The 21,345-nt window shown below is 54.6% G+C and overlaps 2 protein-coding genes across 2 annotated transcripts in view; both read left to right on the forward strand.

The window, feature by feature from the left end:
- Window positions 1-327: 327 nt before the first annotated feature.
- On the forward strand, window positions 328-9,361 carry LRFN3 (leucine rich repeat and fibronectin type III domain containing 3). The gene is made up of 3 exons (XM_050769006.1): window positions 328-1,508; window positions 3,569-4,999; window positions 8,730-9,361. Exons 2-3 carry the CDS (start codon window positions 3,585-3,587, stop codon window positions 9,199-9,201), a joined length of 1,887 nt encoding a protein of 628 aa, XP_050624963.1. The 5' UTR covers window positions 328-1,508; window positions 3,569-3,584; the 3' UTR covers window positions 9,202-9,361.
- TBCB (tubulin folding cofactor B) overlaps window positions 7,629-21,345 on the forward strand; it is a 188,056-nt gene continuing 174,339 nt past the window's right edge. Inside the window, exon 1 of the mRNA XM_050769303.1 lies at window positions 7,629-7,632. The gene's annotated coding sequence lies outside the window, so the exon portion shown is untranslated. The remainder of the gene's footprint in view (window positions 7,633-21,345) is intronic.

Consider the following 21,345-nt stretch of genomic DNA (forward strand, 5'->3'; position numbering starts at 1 on the left):
CCTTATCTCTTGTCACTCCATCTCTCTCTGTGTCTCGCTGTCTCTGTGCATTTCCATGTCTCGAATATGTGTGTTTCAATCTCTCCCTCTGCCTCTTTCCAGTTACTCCTCTCTGTCCATCAATCTAAGCCTGCCCATCTTTTTGTCTGCCTCTCTGTATCTCTGTTCTTCTCTGTCTCTCTGTCTCACAGTCTCTCCATATCCAGGGATTCTCGTTCCCAGCAGCGCCAGGGCGACTCCATGGGAGGTGGGGCCGGGGTGCGTCTTTGAGAGAAGGGGCGGGTGCCTACGCCTTTAAGCGCGGGTGCGCGCGGAGCCTGCGCCTTTAAGCGCGGGTGCGCGCGCGGCCCTGGGTTCCCGGCGAGGAGGCCGCGGGAGTGCCCGGACCCGGCCCTCCAGCCCGGCCCCCGTCCGGCCCCCGCCCCGGCCCTGGCGGGGGAGGGGTCTCTGAGCGCGGCCCCTCCCCCCTGCGCCCCTGCCTGCGCTGCGGTGCCTCCATCCCGCGTGTCCCAGTCTGTCTGTCCGTCCCTCCGCTCCCAGGCCTCGCCCCACCCGGCCCTGGGGCTGCCCGGTCGACCCCCTCCCCACCGCAGGCGGTCCCCTCCCTCGGAGTCAGCCTCCGCCGCAGCCCAGGAAGCCAGCCGGGACGCTGCCGCCCCGGACCCCGCGCCCTAACCTCCACCTCGGGGGCCTGCACCCCGAGATTGAACCGGGAGTTCCGGAAACCCAAGCCTGGAACCCTGATCTGGGACCAGCACCCCCAGATCCGGCCGTGGAACCCCAAGATCTGGAGCCTGAACCCCAATATATGGAGCTGGAATCTCAACATCGGTCACTGGGACCTCAACATTTGGAGCCGGAACCCCACAATTTGGAACACAGACCCCAATATTTGGCGCAGAACCCCAATATTTGACATATAAAACCTCAAGCCTGGAGCTGAACTCTCAATTCTGCGCCTGGGACCTTGAAATCTGGGGCTGGATTTCCAGTACTGTACCCTGGAACCCACTCTTGGGGACCTGAACCCTGGGATTCAGGCCTCAAATTCCAAGATCTGGACTGTGGGATTCCAAGGGGCCTGAACCCGAGTTTGGGCCTGAAGTCCTTGCTGCAGACCTGAATGCTGAAATCTGGGACTTGAGACCTCCTAATCTTGACTCAGCACCCCAATATCTGAATGCACCACCCCGGGGTCGGATCTCAGACTCTAAACCCCACAGTTTGGCTGCTTAGCATCCCAAGACTGGACCTGGGAGACCCTGACCCTGAACAACCCAAACTGGACCCCTAAAACTGGACCCCAGAGGCCCGATATTTTGGGGTCTGGGACCCTGAGTATTAAAGTCTGGAGACTCCGTTGCCACAGATTTGAGCCTAGTCAGGACACAGTCCCTCTACAGAAGCCTTGGGGACAGGAAAGGCATGACCAGATGCTCCCTCCAGAGTCCTGACCTCTGACTCCCCTGGAGCTAGAACTCTGCTCCCTGGGACAGCTTCTAGCTCAGGTAAGGCTGCTGAAACCTCCAGGTGGGGAGGGGCTGGGAGGAGTGTTGTGGCTGCGGGTTACAGTACCAGGCACCCTTTGGCACTCTTGGGGTTTCTCCAGAAAAAAGACATTTCCCTGTGGGTCTGCCTTCAGCTCCTGCTCTGCTCCAAACACTCTCTGGACACTGGCCAGCCCTGCCCCTCTCTGACCTCCCCTGCCCTAGTTCATGGTACCTCCAGGTCTCTGACCCCTGCAACCTTTACAGCCTCTCGCTGTTTGACCTACCATCTCCACCACCTCTCTTGTCCACCACTCCTCTCTCTGGTCTCCTTTCTCCACCTGTCCTCTCAATGGCCATCTCTGTTCCCCTTTTCTCTCTCTGATCATCTTTGTGACACCTCTGTCCACAGGTCCTCTCTCCAGTCGCCTCTGCCTGCTGCTTCTTAGTGACCATTGCTGACATCTGTGTCCACTGTGCCTCTCTAATCATCATTCACCAGCTGTCTTGCTCTTTCTCCACCCCTGAATCTAAGCCTGGGTCTGTGACCGTCCCCATCCATCTTCGACATTGCTGTCCACCACTCTTCTCTCCAGCCGCCTCTGTCCATCTCTCCTCTCCAGCTTCCTCTGGCCACCTTTCCCTTTCTCTAGCCATCTCTCCCACTGCTCTTGCCCTCTTCCCACCCCTGACCCTAACTCCCAGTCTGCAACCCTCTTACCATCTCTGGCCACCTCTCCTCTCTCTCGCTCGCTGATACCCTCTGATCGTCTCTGGCCACCTCTCCTCTCTCTCACTCTCAGCGCTGATGCTTTCTGACCATCTCTGGCCGCCTCTCCTCTCTTTCTCATTCACTGATGCCCTCTGACCATCTCTGGCCACCTCTCCTCTCTCTCTCACTGGCCGATTCCCTCTGATCATCTCAAACATCTCTGCTGCCTTTCCTCTCTCCGATGACCTCTTCCCGCACCATCCTCCTGAGCAGCTGTCCTGGACTCCCACTGACTCTGCCATGTCTGTCCTTTTCCTCCTCTCTGACCGCCTTGCTGGCTTTGGGCCGTTTCTGACCACGTGTCTCTGACATGGTCATCTCCCCCAGATCTGAGCCCAACCCATGCCCTCCCTTCTCTTTGTCCACCACTCATCTTCCTGACCATCTCTAACCCCTTCTCTTCTCTGGTCATATCTGACCACTTCTAATCATTCCTGCCACACTGGCTGCTCCGTCTCCCCATGGCCAGCTTTGACCATCTCTGACCATGTCTAAAGCCCTCTGGTTTTCCTGCCACTCACCCAAACCAGCTGTCATTTCTCTGACCATTTTTTTTCTTTTTTCTTTTGGAGAGACAGAGTCTCGCTCTGTTGCCCAGGCTGGAGTGTGGTGGCACAGTCATAGCTCGCTGCAACCTCAAACTCTTGGGCTTAAACTATCCTCCCACCTCAGCGTCCCACATAGCTAGGGCTACAGGTGGGCGCCACTATGCCCAGCTAATTATTTTTTTTTTGAGACAGAGTCTCATTCTGTCGCCCAGGCTGGAGTGCAGTGGCGCAATCTCAGCTCACTGCAAGCTCCGCCTCCCAGGTTCACATCATTCTCCTGCCTCAGCCTCCCAAGTAGCTGGGACTACAAGTGCCTGCCACCATGCCCGGCTACTTTTTTGTATTTTTAGTACAGACAGGGTTTCACTGTGTTAGCCAGGAGGGTCTCGATCTCCTGACCTGGTGATCCGCCCACTTCGGCCTCCCAAAGTGCTGGGATAACAGGCGTGAGCCACCGCTCCCAGCCAACCCCAGCTAATTTTTGAGAACTTTTGTATAATAGATACACGGTCTCACTTTGTTGCCCAGGCTGGTCTTGAACTCCTGGCCTCAAGCCATCCTCCTGCCTCAACCTCCCCAAATGCTGGGATTACAGGTGTGAGCTATTGCGCCTGGCCTTCCTCTGGCTTTTGGTCACATCTGATGGTCTTTGACCAGCCCTTCTGCCCTCAGCCCACTGTGACCTTCTCTCCTGGTCTCAGACCACCCCCATCTGCTGTAGAACCCCTCTTCTGCCCTCACGCCTCCCCTCTTCCCCACAGGACACTCCTGCCCGCGATGGCCATCCTCCCGTTGCTCCTGTGCCTGCTGCCGCTGGCCCCCGCCTCATCTCCACCCCAGTCAGCCACACCGAGCCTGTGTCCCCGCCGCTGCCGCTGCCAGACACAATCGCTGCCCCTAAGCGTGCTGTGCCCAGGGGCGGGCCTCCTGTTCGTGCCACCCTCGCTGGACCGTCGGGCAGCCGAACTGCGGCTGGCAGACAACTTCATCGCCTCCGTGCGCCGCCGCGACCTGGCCAACATGACGGGCCTGCTGCATCTGAGCCTGTCTCGGAATACCATCCGCCACGTGGCCGCTGGCGCCTTCGCCGACCTACGGGCCCTGCGTGCGCTGCACCTGGATGGCAACCGGCTGACCTCACTGGGCGAGGGCCAGCTGCGTGGCCTGGTCAACTTGCGCCACCTCATCCTCAGCAACAACCAGCTGGCAGCGCTGGCAGCCAGCGCCCTGGATGACTGTGCCGAGACGCTGGAGGACCTCGATCTCTCCTACAACAACCTCGAACAGCTGCCCTGGGAGGCCCTGGGCCGCCTGGGCAATGTCAACACATTGGGCCTTGACCACAACCTGCTGGCTTCCGTGCCCGCCGGCGCCTTTTCCCGCCTGCACAAGCTGGCCCGGCTGGACATGACCTCCAACCGCCTGACCACAATCCCACCTGACCCGCTCTTCTCCCGCCTGCCCCTGCTTGCCAGGCCCCGGGGCTCGCCCGCCTCTGCCCTGGTGCTGGCCTTTGGCGGGAACCCACTGCACTGCAACTGCGAGCTGGTGTGGCTGCGTCGCCTGGCGCGGGAGGATGACCTCGAGGCCTGTGCATCCCCACCCGCTCTGGGCGGCCGCTACTTCTGGGCGGTGGGCGAGGAGGAGTTTGTCTGCGAGCCACCCGTGGTGACTCACCGCTCGCCACCCCTGGCAGTGCCCGCAGGTCGGCCAGCTGCCCTGCGCTGCCGGGCAGTGGGGGACCCAGAGCCCCGTGTGCGTTGGGTGTCACCCCAGGGCCGGCTGCTGGGCAACTCGAGCCGTGCCCGCGCCTTCCCCAATGGGACGCTGGAGCTGCTGGTCACCGAGCCGGGTGATGGTGGCATCTTCACTTGCATCGCGGCCAATGCAGCTGGTGAGGCCACAGCTGCTGTGGAGCTGACTGTGGGCCCCCCACCGCCTCCTCAGCTAGCCAACAGCACCAGCTGTGACCCCCCGCGGGACGGGGATCCTGATGCTCTCACCCCACCCTCCGCTGCCTCTGCCTCTGCCAAGGCGGCCGACACTGGGCCCTCTACCGACCGTGGCGTCCAGGTGACTGAGCACGGGGCCACAGCTGCTCTCGTCCAGTGGCCGGATCAGCGGCCTATCCCGGGCATCCGCATGTACCAGATCCAGTACAACAGCTCAGCTGATGACATCCTCGTCTACAGGTGCAGGGTCCAGGCACTGGGGTAGCTTGGGTGGGGGAGTGAGGCAAGGGGGAGGGTTGAGGGTACACCTACTAAAACCCTACACTGAAGCACAACTGATAAATGGTGTTGGAAGGTTCCAAAAGAAATCAGGCAGCAAAAGTAAAAGAAATCAGGCAGCAAAAGTAAAAGAAATCAGGCAGCAAGGATAACAAGAATCTGGCAGAAAGGGTCAATGAAATCTGACAGCAGTGATAAAAAGAAGTCAGACAAGAAGGACGAAGTAAATGAGACAGCAAATGTTAAATCAGGCTACAGGGCTAAAAAAGATCAAGCAATAAGGATAAAAGAAATCAGGCTGCATGGGTAAAAAGAAATTAGGCAGCAAGAATAAATAGTAGTAGCAAACATAAAAAGGAAACCAGGCAGCAGGAGGAGAAAGTAATCAGGGCAGAAGAATAAAATGTTAATGGGCAAGGGTGGGTGGGGGAGATAAGGGGATAAAAATAAATTTAAGTTGTAAAGATAAAGAGAGAAACACCAGGTTTTCCAGATGACAGGACTAGATACTAGCTGGGCTGCAGGAAGAAAAGGAGATCAAACAGGAAAGCACAGGGAGCCCAGAAAAAATGAAATAAGCAGCTCTGTTAGAAAAAGAAATCAGACCAGAGGTTAGAATGAAAATTGCAGGGAGGAGGTTCGATAGAGACTGGGCTTCGGGTGTGTGTGGTGTGAACTATTCCATGTTTCAAGTTCTAATATAGTGACATCCAGACTTTTTTTTTTTCTTTTTTTGAGACGGAGTCTTGTTTGGTCGCCCAGGCTGGAGTGCAGTGGCGTGATCTCGGCTCACTGCAAGCTCCGCCTCCCGGGTTCACGCCATTCTCCTGCCTCAGCCTCCCAAGTAGCTGGGACTACAGATGCCCGCCACCATGCCCAGCTAATTTTTTTGTATTTTTAGTAGAGACAGGGTTTCACCGTGTTAGCCAGGATGGTCTCGATCTCCTGACCTTGTGATCTGCCCACCTCGGCCTCCCAAAGTGCTGGGATTTACAGGTGTGAGCCACTGCGCCCGGCCCAGATTTTTTTTTGAGACAGGGTCTCACTTTGTCACCCAGGCTGGAGTGCAGTGGTGCAGTCTCTCACTACAACCTCCGCTTCCCGGGTTCAAGCAATTCTCGTGCCTCAGCCTCCCTAGTAGCTGGGATTACAGGCATGCACCACCACACCCAGCTAATGTTCACATTTTATTTTTAGTAGAGATGGGGTTTCACCATGTTGGCCAGGCTGGTCTCGAAGTCCTGATCTCAGATGATCCCTGCCTCAGCCTCCCAAAGTGCTGGGATTACAGGTGTGAACCACCGCACCCGGCATAGATTTTTTATTTTCTAAATCAAATCAAACCTAGTTCAAGTTCCTTTTGCCAGGTAAACAGAAATACCCAATTTGCCACACTTGGGGGGGATTTTCTTCTCTCTTCTGTTGTTGCAAACACAGAACCTGGGGTTTACATACTCCAAGAGGTGGCTCAGTCCAACTTGTCCCTCCAAGCTGGAGAGCACTCAGCACATCTGCGGTGACCACACGTGGTCAGCAGTGGTGGCTGTGGACCCAGGTGCTATTGACACCTCTTACCAAAGTTCAACCTTGCATGGATGGACTGCGGCTGTGGGTGAGTCCCTGTCCTCACGACCAGGCTGGGCCAAGGGTGCAGTCCCAAGGCCTGGCTGTAAAGACTGGACCTCCCCAGGGCTGAGGTCTATGCCCTGGGGACCCAGATACTTGGGGACCTAGTACCTGGATGTCCTTTCCTTCCCTTGGGACCAACACCTCAAGAAAAGGCCACATGATTTCCATTTCAGTCCTGGCAACCCACTGAGCTCATTCTACTCCGTTTCTCAGACATGGAAGATTCCATGAAAGCCCTGCCCGTGAAAATCACACAGGTCGGCCGGGCGCGGTGACTCATGCCTGTAATCCCAGCACTTTGGGAGGCCGAGGCGGGTGGATCACTGGGTCAGGAGTTCGAGACCATCCTGGCTAACACAGTGAAACCCCATCTCTACTAAATTAGCTGAGCGTGGTGGCATGCGCCTGTAGTCCCAGCTACTCAGGAGGCTGAGGCAGGAGAATCGCTTGAACCTGGGAGGCAGAGGTTGCAGTGAGCCGAGGCTGCGCCACTGCACTCCAAGCTGGGTGACAGAGTGAGACTCCATCTCAAAAAAAGAAAAAGTCACACAAGTCCTGGCCACCTTGCCAGGTGGGGAATGGAATGAATGCTCTCCTAGACAGTCACCCTGCCCCAGGCAACCACGGAGTTCCCTGTACCTCTCTCATTAGAATAGCCTAGGAATAAAACAGGTGACAAGACAAGTCAACTCTCCAACAGCGTGCCTAGCTACAAAAGAAACTATAGTGAAATTGGGTGGTAAGGATTAAATGGAAACAACAAAGAAAAAGATAAATAGAAACCTGCCAACAGAGATAAAAGAGAAGCAGGTGACAGAGCTGGGAAGAAATAAGGCAACAGGGAGAAAAAGAAAGCAGCAGTGATGGAGGCACATTAGTTTAATGAAAAGGGAATCAGACGACAGGACTCATTGGAAAATAGGCTATTGATACAGTCATAATAATAAGGCAATAGGGCTAGGGGGACATTTATTGGCAGGTTACAAGGAAATCGGTCAGTAGGGGTACAGGGAGATCAGGTGGTTCGATTGGAGAGAATCCTAGCTGTACACTAGAGGAAAATCAGGCAGCTGGAAAAGGGAAATTTGGCATAGGCTGCAGGAAATAGGGGAACCAGAGGGAAATTGGCAAGGGTCTGGAGGAGACTGGGAGGTACAATGGGAGGGAAATTGGATGGGGGGTGGCTAGAAGACAAAAGGATTAAATTAGAGGGAAATTGGACAGGGTTAAAGCAGAACTGGGTGGTGAACTGGAGAGATGACTGGCAGTGGGGCCAGAGTGAAATCAGGCAGAGGATTGGGGCAAAATTGGGCAGGGAGGCTAGAGCAGAGCTGGGCTGCAGACTGGAGGGAAATTGCATGGGCAGTGCAAAAGGAAAATTGGGCAGTTGGGTATAAAATGAAACTGGCAAGGTGTGGTGGCTCACGCCTGTAATCCCAATACTTAAGGAGGCCAAGGCAGGAGGCTGGACTGCTTTGAAGCCAGGAATTTGAGGCCAGGAGTTTGAGACCAGCCTGGGCAATATAGCAAGAACCCATCTCTACAAAAAAATTTTTTTAAATTAGCTGGGCATGGTAGTGCATGCCTGTAGTTCCAGCTACTCAGGAGGCTGAGGCAGGAGGATGACTTGAGTCCAGGAGTTAGAGGCTGCAGTGAGCCATGATCATGCCACTGCACTCCAGCTTGGACAACAAAGCAAGACCCTATTTCTAAGAAAACAGAAAAAAAGAAAAGAAACAGGATGGATTAGAAGAACTCATGTGGTGAGCTGTTAAAGAAACTGGGCGGTGGGACTAGAGTGAAATTGGGCAGCAGGCTATGAGGATATGTGAGAGGATGGGCTAGAGTGAAATTGGCCAACACTGGAGGGATATCAGTCAGGTGGCTGAATCGGATGTCAGACCAAAGGAAGATGGGGTGGTGGTGAGAGGGAGCTCACTGGGTAGAATGAAATGAGGCAGTAGACTGGTGGGAAGCCTAGCCCCGCGGGGAGTTTGGTGAGGGAAGCACAGGATGGGGGCTGGGCAGCCTGAGACCTGACCCCCACTTGCCTGCCCTGCAGGATGATCCCGGCGGACAGCCGCTCGTTCCTGCTGACGGACCTGGCGTCGGGCCGGGCCTACGACCTGTGCGTGCTCGCCGTGTACGAGGACAGCGCCACGGGGCTCACAGCCACACGGCCTGTGGGCTGCGCCCGCTTCTCCACCGAACCCGCGCTGCGGCCATGCGGGGCGCCGCACGCTCCCTTCCTGGGCGGCACGATGATCATCGCGCTGGGCGGCGTCATCGTAGCCTCGGTACTGGTCTTCATCTTCGTGCTGCTGATGCGCTACAAGGTGCACGGCGGCCAGCCCCCCGGCAAGGCCAAGACTCCCGCGCCTGTCAGCAGCGTTTGCTCCCAGACCAATGGCGCCCTGGGCCCCCAGCCCACACCCGCCCCGCCCGCCCCTGAGCCGGCGGCGCTCAGGGCCCACACCGTGGTCCAGCTGGACTGCGAGCCCTGGGGGCCCGGCCACGAACCTGTGGGACCCTAGCCAGGCGCCCCCCCTCTAAGGCTTCTCTGGCCCCACGGACAGCAGGACCCGGACACCCTGTGGGACCTGGCCTCAGACTCACCAAATTGCTCATGGTTTTTAAAACTCTGATGGGGAGGGTGTCGGGGACACAGGGCACAACAAGAAAGTCCTATTTTTCTAAGCTTGGGCCTAGACCCTTGCCCTCGTCTCTGTCTATGGGGGTTGGGGGATGGAGCAGGGGTCTGGAGCTGGGGAATGCCTCCTTTGGGGAGAGACATCCCCCACCCCACCCTGCCCAGTTCAGTCTGAGGACGCTGGGGGAGGCTGAGGATGGCGATCCATTCAGACAATAGATGTTCCCTGTGTGTTCGCTCTGGGCATGCCCTGGGTTGGGGAATGCTGTGGTGATCCAGACAGGCCTGAGCCCTGCCCGCAGGGGCCTAAAGTCAAATGGGAGACAGACACATCCCCAGACAGTGACAGCCCAGAGTGACCAGGGATGTGGGGATGAGGGAAGCCTGGGGGATTGTGACAGTCCAGAAGAGGTACCCTGCTCAGCCCCAGGTGTGGTCAGGGAGGGCTTCCTGGAGGAGGACACATGTGATCTGAGAATGACATTTGAAGGAGATAACTGGGCAAAGAGCAGAAGGAAAGCTCTTTCAGGCAGAGGGCACAGCACAAGCAAGGTGGTGGTGTGCCCTGGGCACTGGGGGTGCTATGGTAGAGGTGAGGCAGGAGGGTTGAGCAGGGTCTAGGACCTCCAGGCTGAGGAGCTCAGACTGTGGCCTGATGGTACTGGGGAGCCATGGAGGGTTGTATGCAAGGGAGGGATGGGGTCAGATTGGGGCTTTAGGAAGATCCTTCTAGTGCTCTGAGGAGGGTGGACCCAAGGGGAAGACTGAAGCTGGGAGCTCCAGGGGAGGCTGGGGCAGGGACCTGGGTGCGTGAGGACAACGTTGGATCAGCTGAGCTGGGGGACAAGAAAAGGGAGTGGGTTGATAGAGACACTCGGGAAGCTGTGGGAAGCTGAGGCAGTGGGTTATGGAGCTGCGGGGCCGTGGGGTGGGGGCAGGGAGATGGTGGGGACTGCCTTGATATAGGACCAGGGAGGAGGAGCAGGTTTGGGAAAGATGATATGCCTGGTGGGGAACTTGGTAGATGTAGGGGCCCTGAGGATCTCCAGGGTGTGGCATTCAGGAGGCTGCAGAAACCCTGGTCTGAGGCTGAAGCTGGGAACAGAAATGAGGGCTTTGTCAGCAGAGACAGGAACTGACACTGCTGGGGTTAAGACGACCTCTTGTGGGGGGTGGTTCCAAGTCCCCACTATGGGACTTTTTTTTTTTTAAAGAGATGGGGTCTCGCTATATTGCCCAGGCTGATCCCAAACTGGCCTCAAGTGATCCTCCCTCCTCAGCCTCCTGGATTGCTGGGATTACAGGTGTGAGCCACTGCCCCTGGCTAGGGACTTTCCATATTTAAGGGTGATGCAAAGAAAAACCCAACAAAGACTAAACAGGAACAGCAGGGAGAGGGGCAGGGGGAAGAAGACCAAGCAATTCAGACCCAAGAGACTCTTGTGTGCAATGATATAAATAAAGGCTGTGGTGACCCCCCGGAGATCAGTGTTAGGGGGTCAGTTGGGGCAGACAGCAGATTCAGCTGATTTGAGAGCGGGGGGTAAGAAAGTGTAGCTAGAGGGTGCAGCCCCTGTCAACCTGTGGGCCTGGAGTCTGGGTTGATCTGGAACTTTCAGCCTGATGTCTCTGCAGGGCAGGCCCTTACTCTGTCTTGGGCTGCCCTAGGCCCCATGGCACACCAAGCCTGGAGGTTTGTAGAACCAAACCCTGGCCTAGGAGATGTTGAGCATCCTTGGAGATCCAGGAATGGGGTTGGCAGTAAGAAGAATAGCATCCCCTGAACTCAGGGCTTCACTAGTGATGTCCCCAGAGGCAGGAGTGTGGAGGGAACCTGGGGTCTGTCACCTGGAGGGACACTGGCGTGAGGGCATGGTAAAGAGAGCCCAAGATGAACTGGCCCTACTCATGACCTGGGGCACATGACCGTGACCTCACGCGATCACACATCCTAGATTCTGCCACAGCTTTTCTGGGGGATCTAGGCCTTGAACATACTATGCCATGAGTCGTGGGGCCAGCCTGAGTCCTGGGGTACCTGGTCTGATTCTGCCACAGCTTTTCTGGGGGATCTAGGCCTTGAACATACTATGCCATGAGTCGTGGGGCCAGCCTGAGTCCTGGGGTACCTGGTCTGACCACCCCTCACTCCCCAAGGCCCCAGCAGCATCATGAGGTCCTTCTTCTTGTTCGTTAGCCTTGGACAGCTGAAGTCAGGTGAGGTCATCAAGAAGAGTGAGGGCATAAGTCTTGGAGAAAGGGGCCTAGGAGCGGGGACATGGTGGCTCGAGCCTGTGGTCCCAGCTACTCGGGAGGCTAAGGCAGGAGGATCACTTGAGCCCAGGAGTTCGAGGCTGCAGTGAGCTAGGATTGCGCCACTGCACTCTTGCCCGGGCCATAGAGCGACACCCTGTCTCCAAAAAAATAGAAAAGGAGGCCGGGCGCGGTGGCTCAAGCCTGTAATCCCAGCATTTTGGGAGGCCGAGACAGGCAGATCACAAGGTCAGGAGATCGAGACCATCCTGACTAACACGGTGAAACCCCGTCTCTACTAAAAAATACAAAAAACTAGCCGGGCGAGGTGGTGGGCACCTGCAGTCCCAGCTACTCGGGAGGCTGAGGCAGGAGAATGGCGTAAACTCGGGAGATGGAGCTTGCAGTGAGCCGAGATCCAGCCACTGCACTCCAGCCTGGGCGACAGAGCGAGACTCCGTCTCAAAAAAATAAAGTAAAATAAAATGAAAAGAAAGAAAGAAAAGGAGCTTAGGGAGGGAGGAGAGTCGTGGGGGCCTAGGGCTGTCTACAATTACCAGTTGCTCCCATGAGGGGGAGCCAGAGGGCACTGTTCCTAAATCCTTTTTTTTTTTTTTTTTTTTTTTTTTTTGAGACGAAGTCTCGCTCCTGTCGCACCCGGAGTGGAGTGCAATGGCGCGATCTCGGCTCACTGCAACCCCCGTCTCCTGGGTTCAAGCGATTCTTCTGCCTCAGCCTCTCGAGTAGCTGGGATTACAGGCGCCGGTCACCACGCCCGACTAATTTTTTTATTTCTCCGTGTTGGCCAGGATGGTCTTGATCTCTTAACCTCGTGATCCACCCGCCTCAGCCTCCCAAAGTGCTGGGATTACAGGTGTGAGCCACCGCGCCCAGCCCTAAACCCTCATTTTTAAATGTGAGCAATCCTTGCTGTGTGCGGTGTGCTGGGGATTCATTGCTGAACAAATACAGCACAGGTGCTGCCTTCGCAGGGCTCAGCATTTGGTGGTGACAAATGGTTTCTGAGTTTTTTTTTGGTTTTTTTTTTGTTTGTTTGTTTTGTTTTTTTAAGACAGAGTCTCGATGTCGCCTAGGCTGTAGTGCAGTGGCGCGATCATGGCTCACTGCAGCCTCCACCTCCCAGGCTCAAGTGATCCTCCCACCTCAGCCTCCCAAGTAGCTGGGATTATGGGCATGTGCCACCATACCCAGCTAATTTTTGTATTTTTGTAGAGATGGGGGTCTCACTATGTTTGCAGACTGGTCTTGAACTCCTGACCTCAAGTGGTTCTCCTGCCTTGGCCTCCCACAGTGCTGGGATTACAGATCTGACCATAGATGTTAAATAATCACACCAGCAAGTGTAAGCATCTGCGGTGACCAAGGGGCGCCATGCAGGAGACACATACAGAAGTGTGCGACCCTGTAACCAGGGGCCCTGACCCAGCAAGAGAGATTGAGGAGGCTTCCTGGACGAGGGGAGGCCTGGCTGAGACCTGAAGGATGTGCAGGTTGGAGTTAACCACGAAAGGGGTGGGAAGGGTATTCCATGCAAATGGAACAGCCTGTGCTAAGGGAAGTAGAGGAGGGAAGGGAAGAGAGTGACCTTGGGTTGAGGCTGGAGAGCAGGAAGGGAGCCGATGACGCAGGACCCCATAGGCTGCTGGGAGGAGTCTGGATTGTCCTCTTAAGTGGCATGAGAAGCTGTTGAAGGGTTTTTTGGGGTTTGTTGTTTTTTTACACGGAGTCTCATTGTCGCCTAGGCTGGAGTGCAGTGGCACAATCTTGGCTCACTGCAACCTCTGCTACCTGGGTTCAAGTGATTCTGCCTCAGCCTCCCGAGTAGCGGGGATTACAGGTGCCCCGCCACCACGCCCAGCTAATTTTTGTATTTTTAGTAGAGACTGCTTCACCATGTTCGCCAGGCTGGTCTCGAACTCCTGACCTCGTGATCTACCTGCCTCGTCCTCTCAAAGTGTTGGGATTACAGGTGGCATGAGCCACTCTGCCTGGCCCATTGAAGGTTTTTGAGGTCTAATGAGAGTAGCAGTCTCTGATCTCAAGGAAGCTCTGGCGGGTAGGAGGATACTGCAATAGTCCAAGCAGAAGGGTGATCGGGACCAAGTTGGCGCCTAAAGTGGTTGAAGAGAGATTTGAGACGACCTTACCAGAGGCCCCCGCCCCCCACGCAGCAGAAAGTGTACCCTACTGTACGCTACCCAGTTCTCCAGAAAGATTGCAGAGAGACAAGAAGAAGAGTTGTGAGACACTGGGCTCTGATATCCACAGCCCCACCCCTTAGATGGGGGAGCTGACTTCTGTGTAGCATGGGAATGACGGACCTTTTCCAGGCTCAAGTAGCAGGCAGACAGTGGATGGAGGCTGAGAGGCAGTGGCCGTGGGTGGTCAGGGGGAATGTGGACACAGGAAATGCATGGCTGGAAGGGGGACACACACTTGGTAGTAGCTTATTACAAATTTGGAAGCAGGAAGGATGGGAGGAGGGCAGGCTGGTCCCTCTAGCATGGGTCCCCCATGTTCCCCCACAGCATGCCTGGACCACCCCACCCCCCTGCAAAAACACATACACACCATCACGTGTATCTAGGATTTAAAGTCAAAATGTTGCTTGTCACCGGGACTGGTGGCTCACGCCTGTAATCCCAGCACTTTGGGAGGCCGAGGTGGGCGGATCACGAGGTCAGGAGATTGAGACCATCCTGGCTAACACGGTGAAACCTCGTCTCTACTAAAAATACAAAAAAAATTAGCCGGGCGTGCTGGCGGGTGCCTGTAGTCCCAGCTACTGGGGAGGCTGAGGCAGGAGAATGGCGTGAACCCGGGAGGCGGAGCTTACAGTGAGCCGAGATCACGCCACTGCACTCCAGCCTGGGCGACAGAGCGAGACTCCTGTCTCAAAAAAAAAAAAAAAGTTACCTGTCAGCCAGGCACAGTGGCTCATGACTGTAATCCCAGTGCTTTGAGAGGCCACCCTCAGGGAGGATTGCTTGAGCCCAGGAGTTCAAGACCAGCCTCTCAATTCCGTGGACCCCCTGAGGCGCACTTCACTCTCCCCAGCCCTCTGGATAAAACAGCAATTCCTTAGGGACTTTAACTTCCTCCAAAATGCTGTGGCCTCCCAGGCAACATAGCCATATCCCATCTCTACAAATAATAATAATTAGCTTATCCAGCTGCCCAGCTAAGTCCATCAATTTCCTGAGCTCAGGGAGTACGACTACTTCTACTGTCAATTCCTCATCTGCCTTTGACCCTGCAGTTTTTAGACCAAAGCTCTGGCTGCTGGAGCATTTTCTTGAAGTGACTTTAGTCCCAATGCCAGGATTCTCCCCTGTCTATGTACTGCCAGATCCAACCCGTGTGTCTTGGGGTGGCTAAATCTGACAAAGACCCTGAGTATCTGGGGACACCTGTGATCTCCTGCAAGGCTGAGGCTAATGCCACGTTTTTGTAGCTCTTTGCATGGGCACATATGTGAGAGAATCAGATAAAAGGTGCTCCCAAAAAGCATTCTGTTCAGGGTGGAACCTGGGCTTGCCTCCTGCCTTTGGGTCCTCCCTGATGGGGAGGACCTTGTACCTCGCAAAAGCAAGGAGAGGTATCAGTGCTTCCTGTTGTCCTGACCTGTGCGGAGTGACGCTGGGAACACTGTGGTGACCAACACAGCCCTAGCCCTTGCCCTCAGAGTTCTAGTTCAAGGCTGGGAGCAGTGGCTCACGCCTGTAATCCCAATACTTTGGGAAGCCGAGGCAGGTGGGTCACTTGAGATCAGGAGTTTGCAACCAGTCTGGCCAACATGGTGAAACCCCATCTCTACTAAAAATACAAAAATTAGCCGGGTGTGATGGCAGGCACCTATAATCCCAGCTACCTGGGAGGCTTGATCTTAGACAAAAGGCCAAAAACCTTCTGAGGTTTCTGACTGGGCCTGGGATGGGAGGTGGGGAGACAGTCCAAATGTCCTGAGGCAGGGCTAACTTTATGGCAGTGTGACTGTGGGGTTGCACCATGCCCCAAACTTAGAAGGACCCTATGCTTGTTTTAATGCCCTGCTGTCAGTATCTTAAAATTATTACAAAAGCCAAGAGAGGGCCAGGCGCAGTGGCTCACGCCTGTAATCCCAACACTTTGGGAGGATGAAGCGGGTGAATCATCTGAGGTCAAGAGTTCAAAACCAGCCTGGCAAACATGGCGAAAACCCGTCTCTACTAAAACTACAAAAAATTACCCAGACGTGGTGGCAGTAATCCCAGCTACTTGGGAGGCTGAGGCAGGAGAATCGCTTGAACCCGGAAGGCGGAGGTTGCAGTGAGCCCAGATCCCGCCACCACACTCTCTCCTGGGTGACAGAGCAAGACTCCGTCTTAAAAAAAAAAAAAAAAAAAAAAAAGCCAACAGAGGAAGAGGAAGGGAAAGGACTGCAAGCTTGAAGAATGAGCCAGAATTCAGTGTGGCCGGAGCACCATGGGAGAAGGGCACTGTGGGGCCATGGAGGGTGGAGGGTGATAAGGTGGAGGGACAGGGTCAGGCTTGCACTTTAGAAAAATCCATCTGAGCCGGGCGCGGTGGCTCAAGCCTGTGGTCCCAGCACTTTGGGAGGCCGAGGCGGGCGGATCACGAGGTCAGGAGATCGAGACCATCCTGGCTAACGTGGTGAAACCCCGTTTCTACTAAAAATACAAAAAAAAAAAAAAAAAAATTAGCCGGGTGTGGTGGCGGGCGCCTGTAGTCCCAGCTACTCGGGAGGCTGAGGCAGGAGAATGGCGTGAACCCCGGGGGCGGAGCTTGCAGTGAGCCAAGATCGCGCCACAGCACTCCAGCCTGGGCGAGAGTGCGAGACTCCGTCTCAAAAAAAAAAAAAAAAAGAAAAATCCATCTGGCAACCGGGTGGAGTGGCTCACACCTGTAATCCCAGCACTTTGGGAGGCCAAGACGGGCGGACCACCTGAGGTCGGGGGTTGGATACCAGCCTGACCAACGTGGAGAAACCCTGTCTGTACTAAAAATACAAAATTAGCTGGGCGTGGTGGCACATACCTGTAATCCCAGCTACTTGGGAGGCTGAGGCAGGAGAATCACTTCCGGGAGGCGGAGGTTGCGGTGAGCCGAGATTGCACCATTGCACTCCAGCTTAGGCAGCAAGAGCGAAACTCCGTCTCAGAAAAAAAAAAGAAAGAAAGATCCATCTAGCTGCCATGGAGAGGGTGGATGGGGGCACTTGGCCAGGGAGAAGATGGGGGACTCGGCTTCCTGTGGAAGGGGCTGGGAGTGTCGGTGATACTGAGGAGGAGAGGCCAGCGTGGCCAGGTTTACCAGAACCTTAACTGCTTGGGTAACAGACATCCCAATGCAGGAGATGGGCTGGGAGACCCCAAAACCACAGGATGAACCCAGAGCCTCATTTTCACTTGCAAATTTGTACTGTGGGTGACGGGGGATGCAGAAGGGTAGGTTACAGAATGTCACTCACTGGTAAGTACTTGAAAATCTTTTTATATGAAAACTCACATGGATAGACTGATGGAGGTGAATACAAAATTGGCAAGAATTTTGAGTATAAAATGTGAGATTTCAAAGGACTTTCTTCTGGGTATGTTCTGGCTTCAACTCCATGGACCCCGTGGGGGTCACTTCACTCTCCCCAGCCCTCTGGGTAAAACAGCAGTTCCTTGGGAACTTCCTCTTCAGCTTCCCCCTAACTGCTTTGGCCCCGGGGAGCTGGGAACGAGCCCCTTCCTGCTTCTTTACTCACATTCGGGGACATCGACCCCTAACACCTGTTTTTCTTCTCGGTAACCTTCATATTTCTTTTCCTTTTTTTATTTTTTGAGACGGAGTCTGACTCTGTTATCCAGGCTGGATTGCAATGGTGAGATCTCTGCTCACCACAACCTCCGCCTCCCTGGTTCAAGCGATTCTCCTGCCTCGGCCTCCCGAGTAGGTGGGACTACAGACGTGTGCCATCATGCCTAGCTAATTTTTGTATTTTTAGTAGCGACGGGGTTTCACCATGTTGGCCAAGCTGATCTCAAACTCCTGATCTACCCGCCTCAGCCTCCCAAAGTGTTGAGTTTATAGGCCTGAGTCAACTCACCATGTTACAACCTCCATATTTCCATCCTCAACCCCAGTATCTCTCCTAAGCCCAGACCTGGCTTACCTCAGCTTCCCAGACCCCTCTTCTTGGACATCCCCCGGGGCCCCACACACCCACTGGATCCCACACCCACCTCAGCTTCTTCCTGGACCCATGCCTCCTCCTAGGTCCTGTCTGGGAGAGCAACCCCCATTTAGCCTCCTGAATGTCTCCCACCTCCCCTTACTCCCTGCCCTGGCCCCATCCTGGGCTAGCCCCATCTGGGTCCTTGCACTGGGCTCCTGGCCTCAGTGTCTTCTCTGGTCCAGGATCTTCCTAAAGCCAAACCCTCCTCTGCATAGACACCCCCATGGCTCCCGAGGGTTCCTGGGACAGTCTGAGCTCCTCAGCCTCTAGCATCCCAGCCCTTCCCACGCCATCCCTCTTCCCCAGCTCTGTTTCTAGCACATATGTTTGTTCCCCACCTCAGGCTGGAAGGAAACACTAACCACATCCTCTGCTTGTGATGAAGGAGGATCTTAAGCAAGTGACATATGAAGCTATTGAAGGAAAGTGGGTTCCGGCTGGGCGTGATGGCTCACGCCTGTAATCCCTACACTTTGGGAGGCCAAGTTGGAGAGATCACTTGAGATCAGGAGTTCGAGATCAGCCTGGCCAACATGGTGAAACCTTGTCTCTACTAAAAATACAAAAATTAGCTGGGCGTGGTAGCACGTGCCTGTAATCCCAGATACTCAGGAGGCTGAGGCAGGAGCATTGCTTGAACCCAGGAGGCGGAGGTTATAGTGAGCTGAGATCGCCCCATTGCACTCCAGCCTGGGTGACAGAGTGAGACTCTGTCTCAAGAGAAAAAAAAAAAGAACATGGGTTCCTTCTTGAATGCTCCCCTTATTCCCCCCAGCAAAGGTAATATTCTGGGGGAGAAGGAAGCCTGAGTGCACCTCCTAGCATCTGGGGGAGAGGCAGTTGGAAACTGTACCCAGGGTCCCTTGCTTCTCAATTTCTAGAGATCCAGCCTTGCCCTCCTCTCTGAGATCCTCCTGGAAGGCTGTAGCTCCATTGTTCTCAGCTTCTGGGAAGCTGAAAGGAGGTTCTGGGAAGAAGAAAGTGATGTACAGGCCATTGTTTTCCCACGGGAACCTCTGTCCTCAAATCCTCCAGACCTCCACATCCAGGCATCTGGTGCCGTCTCCTGCCTCTGCCTCTGGTCACTTCCACAATCCAGGAGCCCAGGCCTCTAGCTTCCTCCTTCCCCAAACTCAGGAGTTCAGGTCTGCAGTCCCCTCCTTCCTCAGGCACAGAAGCCCCATCTCCACTCCCCTCCGTCCTCAGAACACAGGTTCCCAGCCCCCTTCCTAGGATCCTCAAGTTCAAAAGAGGCCGAAAACTTGTCTCTCAGCAGGCTCAGGAGTCCTGCCCCTCTCCCCACCGGGCCCGCCGCCTCTTTTCTAATTTTTAAATTTATTTTTATTTTTATTTTTTAGACAGAGTCTCGCTCTGTCACCCAGGCTGGAGTGCAGTGGCACAATCTCAGCTCACTGCAGCCTCTGCCAGGTTCAAGCAATTGTCCTGCCTCAGCCTCCCAAGTAGCTGGGACTACAGGCAGCTGCTGCCAAGCCCAGCTAATTTTTTTGTCTTTTTTTTTTTTTTTTTTTTTGAGACGGAGCCTCGCTCTGTCGCCCAGGCTGGAGTGCAGTGGCCGGATCTCAGCTCACTGCAAGCTCCTCCTCTCGGGTTCACGCCATTCTCCGGCCTCAGCCTCCCAAGTAGCTGGGACTACAGGCGCCCGCCACCTCGCCCGGCTAGTTTTTTGTATTTCTTAATAGAGACGGGGTTTCACCGTGTTAGCCAGATGGTCTCGATCTCCTGACCTCGTGATCCGCCCGTCTCGGCCTCCCAAAGTGCTGGGATTACAGGCTTGAGCCACCACGCCCGGCCATTTTTTTGTCTTTTTAGTAGAGACGGCGTTTCACCTTCTTAGCCAGGGTGGTCTCGATCCCCTGACCTCATGATCCACCTGCCTTGACCTCCCAAAGTGCTAGGATTACAGGCATGAACCACCATGCCTGACCTTTTTTATTTTTGGAGACTGGGCCTCACTCTGTGACCCAGGCCAGAGTCCAGTGGCACTATCTCAGCTCACTGCAGCCTTGATCTCCCTGGGTCAAGCGATCCTTCCACCTCAGCCTCCCTAGTAGCTGGGACTGCAGGTGTGCGCCACCACACCCAGCTGTGCCCCTCTTGTCTTAAGATGGTCTTCAGGTCTCAGCTTCTTCAGCTTGTGCCTTCAGTCCCTTATTCTGTCTGAGAAACTTAGATCCCTCACTCTCTCCAAATGCAACCACTTCCCCAATATTCAAAGGGCTTCCTCCGATGCTGGGTGCGCTGGCTCACACCTGTAATCACAGCACTTTGGGAGACTGAGGAGGAGGGTGGATCACCTGAAGTCACGAGCTTGAGACCAGCCTGGCCAACATGTGACACCCTGTCTCTACTCAAAATACAAAAATTAGATGGGCATAGTGGCACCCACCTGTAGTCTCAGCTACTCGGAAAACTGAGGCAGGAGAATTGCTTGAACCTGGGAGACAGAGGTTGCAGTGAGCCAAGATCACGCCACTGCATTCCAACCTGGGCAATAGAGCAAGATTCCATTAAAAAAAAAAAAGGGGGCCAGGCACGGTGGCTCACACCCGTAATCCCAGAACTTTGGGAGGCCAAGGTGGGTGGATCACCTGAGGTCAGGAGTTCGAGACCAGCCTGACCAACATGGAGAAACCCAATCTCTTCTAAAACTACAAAATTAGCGAGGCATGGTGGTGCATGCCTGTAATTCCAGCTACTCAGGAGGCTGAGGCAGGAGAATCGTCTGAAGCCGGGAGGCAGAGGTTGAGGTGAGCTGAGATTTCACCATTGCATTCCAGCCTGGTCAACAAGAGCGAAACTCCGTCTTAAAAAAACAAAAAAGGCTTTCTCGGAATAAATTGCTTTCTTGTCTGTCTTTGGTCTTTTTTTTTTTTTTTTTTTTTTTTTTTTCAGCTTTATTGAGACACAATTCAATGGATTTGGGTATATTCAGAGTTATGCAACCTAACACCACAGGCTAACTGTAGGATATTTTCATCACCCTGAAAAGAAACCCTACACCCGGCTGGGCACGATCATTCATGCCTGTAATCCCAGCACTTTGGGAGGCCGAGGCGGGTGGATCACAAGGTCAGGAGATCGAGACCATCCTGGCTAACGTGGTGAAACCCCGTCTCTACTAAAAATACAAAAAATTAGCCCGGTGTGGTGGTGGGCATCTGTCGTCCCAGCTACTCAGGAGGCTGAGGCAGGAGAATGGCGTGAACCCAGGAGGTGGAGCTTGCAGTGAACCTAGACTGCACCACTGCACTCCAGCCTGGACGACAGAATGAGACTCCATCTCAAAAAAAAAAAAAAAAAGAAACCCTGCACCCATTAACAGTTAATCCATTCCACCTACAGCCAGCCTAGGCAACCACTAATCTTTCTGCCTATTCTGGACACTTCATATGAATGGAATCATCATGTGATCTTTTGTGACTGGCTTCTTTCACTTAACGTTTTCAAGGTTTATCCACGTTTAGCATATATCAGTATATCAGTCCTTCGTTTCTTTTTAGTGCCAAATAA

Source organism: Macaca thibetana, chromosome 19 (assembly GCF_024542745.1).
Source record: "Macaca thibetana thibetana isolate TM-01 chromosome 19, ASM2454274v1, whole genome shotgun sequence".
NCBI lineage: Eukaryota > Metazoa > Chordata > Mammalia > Primates > Cercopithecidae > Macaca > Macaca thibetana.